General features: G+C 38.4%; 1 protein-coding gene across 1 annotated transcript in view; it reads right to left on the bottom strand.

Annotated features, from left to right (window-relative positions):
- The window catches only part of NBEA (neurobeachin), a 1,994,973-nt gene that overhangs the window by 475,415 nt on the left and 1,505,614 nt on the right, over positions 1-13,944 (bottom strand). The window contains 1 exon segment of the mRNA XM_030200381.1: positions 888-1,024. Within this exon segment, the coding sequence (XP_030056241.1) occupies positions 888-1,024 (137 nt within the window).

The raw sequence follows: 13,944 nt of genomic DNA, 5'->3' as shown, positions 1-13,944 counted from the left end.
AAACTGATTTTTGAAGTTATGCAAATGCACTGAATTTCAAGCTGGCAATGAACTTGGTCAGAACAATATTATGGCAGTATTGATGTAGGACAGACATGAATGTATTTATTTATTTATTTATTGGGCTTTATTAGTCACTTTTATGAAGAGATTTGCCCAAGGCTCTGTACAGACATCTAAGTATTGTTTTGGAAGGAAAGCATTGCTTAATCTAAAATTCTTAATTTTAATGTTAATATCAAAACATATTCAAATTTGTGCAGGTATTATAAATAAATAGTAGTTATGCTTATAAAAAAAATTCTGAGATTTTTAGTTAACCAGCCCTTTACAGATCTAGCCATGAACCATTAATTTAATGTCAACATGGTTAGACACAAATAAACAGATGCATCAGAAAGGGAAGATTAACAATATTGCTAGGTTTTCAAATGCAAAAAACATAACTTGTTGAAACACATGATTATGTAAAACCCACTGTAAGAAATAAAAAACATCACATATGAAGTAGTATATTAAAGGTGATACCTCGAAGGATTTTTAAGCTATTGTTTTTGCTAAATCTATCCATGTTCACACAAAAGCATTCACAACGATTGCCAAAAAGTAGGCAAATATAGTAGAGGATTTACACAGCATTAATTTCATTCAGATTCCTAAAAAAAAAAAAAAAGGAACCACTGCACATATTAATAGGTAAATAAGGTTTAAAATCTGTTAGATAAGACAATGGCACTTACTACCTTCAGTCATATTTCAACACAGTTACCAGTTAAACGTTATAATAGCATAATTATATAAAAGCTTCCCTTTAGTCTAGCCTCCTTCTTCCGATAAAATGTTCCCAGAATTGTAGGTTTTTCTCTAGTTTCACATTATGTACTCACTTTGGGATCAATTTTTTTGAAGGCAGCTTCGTCCTCATCCACCTCGAAGTAGATCTCAGTGGTGGTTATGGAGAGGGTGCCCTTGGTCACTACCACGGGGGCAATTAGCTGCGCTGGAGTGCTGAGCACCACAGGACCTTTCAAGAGACACAGAGAGTTAGTGCAAGGGAAGGCCACAGGCCAGTGTCCCTATCCACTTTTTTAGGTCCACTAGCAAACTTTTTAAAAACTGTACTAAAAAGAGTTGCTAAAAAAAAAAAGAAAACATAATTCAAAGTATAATCTACTTAACCACAATAATATACAGGATGAAATGTAATGTCACAATCGCAGTCCAGTTCCTCTAAGAAATTAAGGTTTTTTTTTTTGTTTGTTTGGTTACCAAAGATTAGCCCATGTTATCTGCCGTGGGGCCCATAGGAATAAAATGGATCCTGTGGCAGATAACATGCAATAATCTTTAATAAAAGATCCTCTAAGTCTGGCATAATTTTGAAATTCACATATTAACACCGAACTATTTATAGGAAAACACTGGGACAACGAGGAAAGACCTAGAACGACCTCAATTTGATTTTTCATAAAACATGTTCATTTCCGATAGACTAGCTCAACAGCACTTCACTTGTTTACAGAACTCTAATAATATAACTACTAAATTTTTATATCAATCCAACATCATTCACTTTAAAAGATATACAGCAATACTTTTATTACCAAAGTACTTTTTCCAATGGAAAATAAAGGCAAATGTCATACTAATGTTTGCATCCTGTGGAAATCTGTGTAGTATACTGCATAGAGACTACCTGTACGGGACATCCAGTCTGTTGGGCAAACTGGATGGACCATACAGGTCTTTGTCGTCATGTACTATGTTAAGAATATAAAAACCCTAACTAGAAACCTAGGACCTCTTTGTTCACTATTAGTTTCATAATGAAAAATAAAATATATTTACCTAAAATGCTACATACCCTTAACACAAGAAAATCATTTGTTTTCTAGTTTTTCTTAGGGTTATCTTGAGAAAGATGAAAGTTGGTACATAAATCAGCAAAGAAAATGAGTTCAATTATCTATGTCCAAAAAAATCGCCTTGCTGAAGGGGTCCACGGACTGTGTTTTTTCTTTAATACAGACACGCTACAGAATTAAATGAAAACCAAAACTGAAAAGAGAGTTGAATGTAGAGAGGTAGACAACAGTGTTTCACAGAATTTTTCTGTTGTCTGCCTTTAGGTTAGAGCGGCCTCCTTTAGCTCTACAAAGTGTTCTGTTGGACTCTGCAAACGTTTACGATTTTAGGGGGGTAGGCAGGGTGTTAGGAAGAAAAGAGCATCCATGTTTGCTCTAAACACGTTAAATTATTCAAGATGCAATTAACACCAAAAAAATTTGTGACCACTATACCTCCCATTCTGGCATGAAATGACCTTATTGTTGCCATTTTCGTAGCAAAATAAAGGAAAAGGAGTGAAGAAATGATAAGTAGTAGTAGTAGTAACTAAGAGTGCGTTTTATAGGAAACTACCACAACATAAACGGGTGTCAACGTTCTTTCTTCACCAGCCTCCCTATTGTTGGCCAGTTAATACAGACAGATTCAATATCCTTTCGATTTAATATTTTCCATCTCCTAAAAAGAATTCCTTTCTTGGCCATAGTTAGCTCTTTTCCATCGCATACGGTGAGACTGTTTTTTACCCCTCGCCTCCATCATCTCTCCGTCAGTTTATGCCAGATTGTGTGAACAGGCAAGGCCATCGATCTGAAGCGCCACTTTAAAGGCTCATCAATCTTAATCTAGATTGCTCAAGTAATTATACCCGATTCTCTTGTAAGATTACAACTGGATTTGGGTTTCTATTCCCAAGGACCCTATTGCTTGTACTTAGAGAAGGATCGTTCCAGACAACAGCACCCTGTCGCTCAGATCTACTTGCCCTTTTAACAGCCCATTTAAGTTCTGCACAAGCACTATCTTTATCAATATTAACAACAGAAATTTTATGCACTGGATTCTAAAATAGTTTTACAGTCTTCTAATATTAAAAAAACGAAACAGCTTGATTTTGAAAAGAAAACGGATATTCTGCAAAACACATACATCAATGAGGCACTATGGCACTGACATCTCCAACAATGAAAGAAACATTTCTTATATTTTATCAAAGCCTATAAATATGGATGCGTATCAATACCAGTTCTGTATGGCAGAAGGCAAGGGTGATTCGATTACGTTGTTAGAAATGATGAAATAGATTCAGTTATACTAATATATTGTTAATTTTAAAAAATGTTATCGCTGGATTGTCTGTTGTGCTATATTTTGGTCTACTGTACACAATCAAGTGCGAAAGGGGGACGGCTATTAAATGAACGATGTCAAAGTATTTTTATTATATGGACTAGAATTATTATTTTTAGGAAACATTTAGCTCCAGAAGTTAGTTTTTTTTTCTCCTTTAGAATAACACAAAATGAAATATGAACTTCCAACAGTATCATTTTTTTAATTTATTTGTTCTATGAAAATATCGAATTCCACGTTCCTATCCCACAGTATATTTAAGGAGATTTTTTGTTGTTGTTAGCCTTAAGGGAGTAAACCAACCACGGAGAATATGAAGTTAATCCACTACAGCTAAACAGAAAGAGGATTATGCTCTAATCCCCTTTGGGACTGTCTTTGGTTTAAGGACCAATATTAAAATGTTTACATATGGTATAATCAAAATACTGCAGATTTCCTTGTAGCAGGCCACTTATTTTCTACCTTTGGACCTTCAAAAACAGGCTAATGGGAAACAAAACACCACCACCACCAAGCGCTCAAAGCTAGCACCATTCATGGAAGATTACTGCATCTACAGATTAAAAATTCACAGCTTTAAGTCTACAAATTTGGCACCATGAGTTTAGCACTGTATTTAATGTCTTTCGGTGTGAAACGGGAATATACAAGAACGAAATCAGTTTCAGTCTCATCTTGCAAACCTTAAGAGTAGCTATTCTTTATCCTCTTAATTTGTCCAGCACCCATAGAAAAAATAGATTCACAAAAATTATTTTCTTTATCTCTTTGTGTTCCTTTCATTTGTATTTGCACATATGCACTAAAAGTACATCAAAACCTATTTTAGATTTGACAAGCCAGGTATATATGATGTGGTTTATAGACTTGCCAGAGTAATAACAATTGTTCACTATGTTACCATAATGCAGCTATATGAAACTATAAGGAAAATCATGGGCCTATGTATTAAACATTTTCTCCACAGGCTTAAAGGGTCAGAACTACTCACTTTCTGTGTACGGAGAAATTGCTTCATTTAACAGGCCCCTTTGACATAAGTGCCCAATGCCAAACTTAAATTCTAGCATAGACAGCCTCACAAATGTAGCAGATATAATAGTTCTGTGTGCGCTAAGAATCTATGGGCTTCTTTTATAAAGCAGCACTACCGATTAGTGTGGGCTGAATGCGAAGAAGCCATAGGAACTGAATCGGCTTCTTCACATTCAGCACACTGCTAATCGGTAGTGCTGGCTTGTAAACGGAGCCCTATGTTCCATGGGGGCACTTTTACTTGTTAACACTTAGAACTAATGTATGAACAGAAAAAAAATTAGAGCCCTGTTTACTAAGCTGTGCTGTAGGCACGCAAACATTTTGCACACTAACACTAGACACACCCATAGGAATATAATAGGTGTCTGTATCATTAGCACGCTCTAATTCTTCGTGCACCTACAGTGCAGTTTAGTAAACAGGGCCTTCAGAATTCAAAAATCCATTTCATCAATGCAATAATGTTAAAAAAATAATTGCTTTATATTTTAAATTTACATATATCATAAATAATAGCAGAAATTAAATACAAACATAGTTCAGTAATGTATTTTATTTTTGCATGTACATATTGTTATTGGGGCTAATCATTTCATTTTAATTTTGGATTACAAAAAACATAAAATTATGTATTACGAAGCAAGATTTAATAATGAGTACGGAAGTATTTTACTACAAAGGACACTAACAGAACTGAATAACTGAGACAGCTGTAAGCTCTTTGAGCAGGGACTGTCTTTCTTCTATGTTTGTGCAGCGCTGCGTATGCCTTGTAGCGCTATAGAAATTCTAAATAGTAGTAGTAGTAGTAGACAGTTAAATAAAAGGAAACATTCCTCTGTATTTAGAAAGACTGTGATCAGTTAAAAAGGGAAAAGTGATATATAAATTTGACCTATTTACTTTGCTGCTCCCCTATTTGTATCTGACATTAATTCAATACATTTAATCTATATTCTAAACATGGATAATATATTAGTAAATATATATTTTAAACATGTATAATATCATAATTATCCTTTAATATAGGCAAACCAACTATAAATGGCAATATAATTTACAAATAGCTAATTTTGTAAATCATATAGGGCCCCTTTTACAAAGCAGCAGTAAGCCCAATGCTGGCTTACCGCTCGCTGAAAAGGAACTACTGCTGGGCTACCGCAGCAGCCCAGTGATAGTTCCCACCCACAGCACGCTGTCAAATCTGGCGCTACAAAATATATTTTTGTAGTGCCGGCATGTAACCAGTGGTAATCAGGCAGTGCCAAGCGCTGCCTGGTTATTGCTGGGTTAGTGCAGGAGCCCTTACCACCAGCTCAATGGGTGGCAGTAAGGGCTTCCTCCCAAAATGGCTGCGCGGCAGGTGCTTCACTTGCCGCATGGCCATTTCTTTTAAAAAAGACCTACCTTTTACCCGCTGCAGTAAAAGGGGGCCTTGGCGCACGTCAAAAACACAAACTGACGCCAGCACAGGCCCCCTTTTGCCGCAGCTTGGTAAAAGGGGCCCATAATGAAGCACACAAGTAAAACCCCTATTTATAAAATATGGTTTTAAAACACAATAAGGAATGCAGTTTGTCAGAATTTTTAGAAGAAACAAACCATTAAATACATTGATTTGTTTACATGAATGTCACAAATGAATACTAGTTTTCTGAGTATGTAAAGCAAAAAAAAAAGTAAGGGGTGAGGCTACTCTGATATTTTCTAAACCACTATAAACTTTCCAAAATGATCATGACAGGGAAGGAAACAAATAAGCTAAGATAGTAACCTATTGATAGTATATCCTGTTTAAGCACACTCACTTTAATTTTATTTGGACCAGAATAGTGATGGGAAACAAATCTTTAAACATTTAGGGCTAGATTCTATTTATGATGCTGAAAACAACTGGCGCCAAAAATAATACGTCTAGGTGTATTCTATAAACCACCACTAAAGTTAGGCATAGTTTATAGAATACGCCTAAATTTAGATGTAGTTTATAGGATACGATCAGCACTTGTTTCCTACAGCTATATTTAGCCACAGCCATTCATGCCAACTACAGCCTGTTGTAAATGCTAATGCCTAAGTTACGCATGGAACGGGCATATTCTATAAAACTGTGTGTAAATTCTAGGAATGCCCATGTCCATCCTATGGCCCTGACCCCTTTCCAGATCTTCATCTTAGAATTTACGCACATCGCTTTATAGATTACACAAAGTTGTGTGTGTAAATTCTAATTAAAGCCAATTAGTACCAATAATTGCTTAAGTGGCAATTATCAACACTGTTTGGCTTATTAAGATAATTAAGTTGCGCACACAAATCAGAATATGACCAGATTTGCACACACAAATTAAGTCGCACTATATAGAATATGGGGGTTAAGGGGGAATTCATCAAGCGGTATTATGGCCTTAAAGTGCATTAAGGGAATTAGCACACACTAAAATCTCATGGGTACAGAATGGGCTTTTAGCATTTAGCTTAGGCTAATTCTTTTAATGCATGTTAAGGCCACAGTGCCACTTGATGAATTCCTTAATTACTGTCTCTGTTTGCTGCTTCTGATCAATATTTCTGCTAAATTTTCTATTGGCAAGAAAATGCTCTGTTTATATACATATAATTGACTTTTTCATATTACATAAATGTACATCTCCTTAAAATGTAAGGGGGTCTTTTACTAAAGATTTGCTCGAGTTATGTGCAGCAGGGCCCATAGGAATAAAACGGGCCCTGCTGCAGATAACTCGAGTTAATCTTTAGTAAAAGACCCCCTATTTTTAACAAAGATTTTAAACATCCTCCATTTTAATGAAAAGCAATTATGTTTACCATAAATCAGCTGAACCTTTATCTTTCTAGTAAAGACTGGATTCTAAGTGCAACTGGCTGGACTTCAGAGTGTATTTTAAATTTTGATAACATAACAATATGCTAATACTGAAAGAAACCGAAGGACATTATATCAGTGCGGAAAAGCCATGCTATTTTTAACTGGGAAAGAGATTTTCAAAATCCATATCATTAGAAATCACAAGCTGTGTTGCTCCTCCTTCCACTATACTGTTTATCAACTAAACAAATTCTCTGAAATTGAATAGTAGAGTGTCATATATTTCAAATGATTTATAAACATTTTAAAAAGGAACCGATTATCTATCTATATACATAAGTTTGAAACCGCTTTGGTGGACAAAATTAAGAATTACATATCGGAATGCATACATACATATACTGACACTCCTGCAAATCCCCCAGAGCTTTCATAGATTTATATGCCCAAGCTCACTACAGCATATCACCCCTGGGTAATCACAACCTCCTCTTTAGGGTCCCATCTCATCCAGCACATTCTTTGCTCCACTCCTCACCCACCCAAGCTACAGCAGCCTTCTCTTCTTCCCCCCTTATAACTCTTTTCTTCCAGCTCCACACTTTCCATCTTGCTGTGCAGTACAATTCAAACAGGCTTCCTGAACTGCATCAAAATCTCTCTCTGGTCTTATTCAAATTTAGCCTAAAACTCCATTCTTCCTCCCACTAGACCTTCTGGCCTGCATAGCCCTGCATTATTCCTAACCAGCAAGTGATTACGAGAAGAGGAGTGGGTCACTTGGGAGTATATATATATATATATATATACACACACACACACATATATGTATCTCTATAGCTACATTCTAAGGCTTCAATATCCAGCAACAACTAACCTAAACTATGCACAGCTCAAAGCAGCATCATTTCTAGTAGTTAATTAAGGAGTCATTTTACTAAGATGGGTTACGTACTAACACTAATGTAGCAAAAATAGCCTGTGGGACACACTAAAGCATTCTGGCATGTGCTAGTTTTGGCATGTGCTAATCGCACAGTAAATCTGTTTTTGTATTTATTTTTTTGAGTGGGCATGTCAGGAGTGGAGAGTGGGAGGTTCCTGTTCTAACCATTTTTTTTAATGGCCATATGCTAATGGTAACATTAACACACAATCATTCATGAAAATAGTAGAAAAAAAGCCTTTTGCTGGCAGGGATAAAAATGACCTTAGCATTCAGAAAAGACCAGCATAAGGGTACGTGATGGCCAATTCTTACCACAGCTTTGTAAAAGGCCCCCTAAATGCTGGAGATAAGGAAAGCAAGAAGAATCAGTGAGTGATTAGTCTTAAAACATGTATCTATATCTAAGTACATAAGTACTGCCATACTGAGACAGACCGAAGGTCCATCAAGCCCAGCATCTTGTTTCCAACACTGGCCAATCCAGGTTACAAGTAATTGGCAAGATCGCAAAACAGTACAATACATTTTAAACTGCTTATCCTAGAAATAAGCAGTGGATTTTCCCCAAGTCCATTTTAATAATGGTTTATGGATGTTTCTTTTAGGAAACTATCCAACCCTTTTTTAAACCCCGCTAAGCTAACTGCTTTTACTACATTCTCTGGCAAAGAATTCCAGAGTTTAATTACACATTGAGTGAAGAAACATTTTCTCCAATTCGTTTTAAATTTACAACTTTGTAGCTTCATTGCATGCCCCCCTAGTCCTAGTATTTTTGGAAAGAGTAAACAAGTGATTCACATATATCTTTATCCATCTAACTAACTACAGTATCTATTTATGTACACATATGGAGAAACCATGGGGTTGATATTGAAATCGATTTAACTGGCCAGAAATGGCTCTTGGATAGTTAAATTGCTGGTTTGGTGTTAACTGGTCATATTCAGTGGCACTTAACCAACTCAAAACCAGCTATTTTGGGGGCATTCCAGGGGTGGAGTCAGCACTTAGCTGGCTTAGTGCCGATATTCAGCACTTAACCGGCAAAGGTAACCATATAAAGAGGACCACATAAAGCCAGTCTTATCTATATACAGTTCATCATAGCATATCGCACTTAACCAGCTATGGTTTTGCTGGGTCCACAAAACCGGACATTCAATGCTGGAGCCCAGACATGGCCCAGTATTGAATTTCTGGGTATAATACTAGTGACAGTCAGCAAAATGCTGAGTGTCACCAGCTGAATATATACCCCCATATTATTCTTCAATGTGTCATCACGATATCTATATGAATGAATACTCTAAATATGAAGTTATGCTCTCAGCTATGCCAACACAACTATACTATAAATTACTATTGTAAAATCTGTTCAATCAGTCCATTTCTGCAGCCCATATTTTGCATCTATATATTTAAATGCAGGATAGTCAGCCATTTAACCTCTTGTAAATAAAGCTTGCTAACTGAAAATATTCTGGTTTCAAAATTTTAAAAAGATGAAAGGTTGTTTCAGAGATGTTCAAAACTTCAGTTTTACAATTTTGCAGGTTTTCAGAAAGTTCTGTTTAATGGTGGAAAAAGCAGGACCCCCCTTTTTTATTTACATAAGTTAAAATATCTTACTAAAAGTGAAAAAGTAACATGTTTCCATATTAGAGAAATCTCAAATTGTAGCATAGGCAGTTAAATGGGATGATCCACATGGTCCCACCAATATTTTGCCCAGCAGAGCTTCAACAACTAGATAGCTCAGAGGCAGTGTTGGTGATAGGTCTGTCTGGCCCTACCCAGGGCCAGTGCAACCTATGGACCAGGTGAGGCACTGGCTCAGGGGAGTCAGTGATAAAGGGTGCCAAAATTCCAGTTCAGCATCTCTCCCTCTCTTTTGAAGGCAAGAAGGGTGGGGGGGAGTGATGCATTTATGGGAAAAGAGTCCCAGTCACTACTCCACACCAACACTTACTGATTTCATTCAGAGTGATTCACTGGTTAAGTCTGTCTTATCTAAACACGTCTCTTCCATCACCAACTCTCAGTTCCACACTTTTCATCTTGTTGTGCTGTACATTTCAAACAGGCTTCTTGAACTGCTGCACCATGATCTCTCTCTGGTGTTATTCAAATTTAGCCTAAAACTCCACCTCTTTGAAGTTGCTTCCAAATCTTAAACCCTGGTTTTTATTGATCTTTGCTTTCCTTCCAAAGTGTCTTATATGTCCTGTATGTTTGCCTTGATTAGACAATGTGGGTAATTCTATAAAGTACGTGTTCACCTTTATGCACCAAATGTGTGAAAATATTTAGAATAGCAGGATATGTGTGCACATATATGCATAAATGCCAAAAACCTGCCTAAGTGCCATTTTGTAAATATGTATATATCTTACATAACAAATAGTTGACAGATAAGCATATATAATGGATGGAGCATGGGTGGGACTACCACTTACACATCTAACTTATAGAATACTATAAGTTACACATGTATCTTTAGCCATTAGGTACAAACATCTACATCAGCTCTGTGATGGTGTAACTGCTTGTACCTAATCACATATGCACGGTTATGCTAGTCTCTCTATATAAAACGCACCTCCAACGTTCAAATGAAGCCGGGAGTAGTGTGTAGTTGTGTAGATCGCTGTTTGCCCATGAGTGTCTGCCCCGCCCTCATGTCTAAACGTTACCAGCACGAACACGAGGGAGGGTAAAACAACGTTACCAACACGAAACCTTCAAAGAAACCATGGAGTCAGCTTCAGCACGTTGGAGCTGCTTAAAGTTTGGAACGCTGGGTGGCTGCACGGGGGGGCAGGGGAGAGACCAGAATCGCTGGGTGGCTGCAGGGGGGGCAGGGAAGAGAGCAGATTCGCTGGGTGGATGCAGGGGGGCAGGGGAGACAGCTGAATCGCTGGGTCACTGAAGGGGGGGCAGGGGAGAGAGCGGAATCGCTGGGTGACTGGAGGACGGGCCAAGGAAATAGCTGGGTGGATGGAGGGGGGGCAGGGGAGATGATAATCACTGGCTGGCTGGAGGGGGGGCAAAGGGAAAAAAGAGAATTGCTGGGTGACTGGAGGGAGGCAGGGGAGAGAGGACAATCACACACACTCTCTCTCTCACACACACACACACTCGCACACAGTCTCACTCAGTCACACACACACACAGTCGCACACAGTCTCACACTCAGTCACACACACACTCGCACAGTGCTGCCAACCACGCGGGGGGGGGGGGGGGGGGAGAGGCAGGGAGTCCTGAGACCGCAGGGGGGAGGGGGAGGGGGTCCTCAGACCTGAGAGGGGGGAGGGGGTCCTGAGACCACACAGGGAGGGGGGAGGTATCTCTGTCACACACACACTCTCTCACGGTCAGTGTTTTTCTCTCTCTCACACAGTCTCTCACACTATGACTCACACTGTATCACATACATTCTATATGTGTCACACAGTTGGTCTCACACACACTCTCAGTCTCACACACTCGCTCTACTACACTCGGACTCACAGAGAGTCTGTGTATTGCACACATACTCTCTCACACTCTGTCTCACACACACTCTCTCTCACACACACTGTATCTGTGTAAAGCACACTCTCTCTCACAGTCACTGTGTCTCACATACGCACTCAGACACACTCTGTCTCACACACACACTCGCACCCTCAATCACTCTCTCTCTGTCACACACTCACTCTCTCTCTCTCACACAGTCACTCTCACACACTTGCTAGCGCCCATTTCATTGGTGTCAGAAACGGGCCTTATTTACTAGTATTCTATAAAGGAAAGTAGCCACCATCTAGGCACACACAAGCTCAACTAAAAAAGGACTGACTCCTATGCATATCTGTACAGTGTTACAAATGTTTAGTGGTGCTATAGAAATTAAAAGTAATGGTAGAAGAAGAACCTGTAGCAGTTCTGAAAAGAGATATTTTCTTTGGTACCTGGCACATGGCTTAGATAGATGGAAAGTGGCTGAAAATGCGGAACACATCTAAGTAGGTACAAATGAAAGTAAGGGGCAACCTAGCTCCAGCAGAGAATTGATACAATTCAGTAGGGAGCTAAAAGGAACAAGAGAAAGCTTCTGGGCCAAAAAATATTGTAGAAATGGAAGTCTTTAAAAAGAAAGTGAAGTTACATAACTGTAACAGATGTTCTTTGATGAATGAAAAATTCCAGAGCTCTCTGAAAAACAAAAACATTTCTCTATTCACATACAGCAGTTCTTGTACTGCACTGGACCCACAGTTCCATTTACAAAGATATAGCATATGGGAGAAAAGAAGGCAGAAGGGTGAGTTTCTATCAATGGCAAACTGCTGTCTTCAGAGGACACATGGTAACGGTAAGAAACTTAATTACCCTTGAGACAAGCAGTTTCACCTATTCAGAGAAGAATGATTCCCTTCAATAATAAAAATGCAGACAAATAAATAAATAAATAAATGAAGGGAAAATAACCACGATGGCCAATGGGTGTGAAAAAGCACATTTAGTTACCTGTAGCAAGTGCTTCCCCGAGGACAGCAGGACAAGTATTCTCACAAGTGTGTGACATCTCCCAAAGGTGCCCCAGTGTGGACGCTACCCAGCGTTCCAAAACTTCTAGAAGCCTTTGGTAGGCATACACTGCACATGCACAAATGCCTTCCCATCTGCCCAACTTGCACAGGACCCACAGTTGGATAAAAAAAAAGCCTAACAAATGCAACTCCTAGGGGAGGTGGATGGGTACATGAGAATATTTATCCTGCTGTCCTCAGAGAACACCTGAGGACTTCATTTTCTCTGAGGACAAGCAGGACATAGAATTCTCACAAGTGAGAATCCTTAGCTATCAAGCTCACCAAAAATATGGGTTTTCCCACCCCTGTATTTCGCCGTTTTGCAAGGACGTCCCTTTCGAAAATGCCCCTCCACATTTCCTCTACTATTAAGAATGTTTTAGGTGGTAATCTACAGGAACCATTAGCAGCTAACTTGACACAAATTTTGGAATTTTCTATACAAGAGACTAAATTGAGATCTACCTTGGTAGCAACTTTCTCAAGCAGCTCTGAAAAGGATAATGTTCTGCTCTTAGCACAGCAGCATTTACCACCTCCTCTTCAGATGGCGGTAAGTGCAGCTAGCATACATTTTTGTCATGCTGGCTGTTTTAACTTACATTAGAAGTTAGAATAGGTGTGTGCTAATGTCTAACACATGATAAAGCCTATGTTATCTGCTTAACATGGCTTAGTAAACATGCCTTAATTCTTTCTACTAGAACTGCTATATTTTTCTGATAGATGGTTCTTAGAGCTAACCTGCAAGAGATGGCCTAGTTCCTCTCAAAGACAGTCTCCTGAAAAAGTAATAGGGAGCACATTTCTTCCTGCTTGTACAGGTGGAACATGAATATACCAAAAAAACCTCAACTGTTACTTCATTCAGAAAGCCTGTGAGAATGAAACGACGGACTTCCAGGCAAACAAAGAAAGTCAAGAGAGCAGTATGGCAACCAAAACCCACTTTATTGGAGCAAATCATCAAGAGAACTCAATGTGGACATATTTCAGCAAATTGCTTGCATCAGGGGTATGAACAAATCATACAAAACATTACAATAGCATAAATGACACACAACATACTGGTGATAATTATGAATTAAAATATATACGAACATTATTAATTGAAAATAAACTAAGGGGCCCTTTTACTAAGCTACATTAGGTGCTAATGCATGCTTAATGCAGCTAAAAATGGAGTACCATGGAACATGCTCAGGCAGTTTTCCTGCATTAACTGGTTAATGCAGGGGTACGGCAGAGCCCTGACTGCCTACAAAATGGGTGCTCACGCAGTAACTTTTAAAAATGGCCTCATACTAATGCCAATATTAGCATATGGCCATTAATAC

Source organism: Microcaecilia unicolor, chromosome 4 (genome assembly GCF_901765095.1).
Source record: "Microcaecilia unicolor chromosome 4, aMicUni1.1, whole genome shotgun sequence".
Lineage (NCBI taxonomy): Eukaryota > Metazoa > Chordata > Amphibia > Gymnophiona > Siphonopidae > Microcaecilia > Microcaecilia unicolor.
The sequence above is the reverse complement of the archived record's forward strand: the minus strand, read 5'-3'. Positions and strand labels throughout refer to the sequence as shown.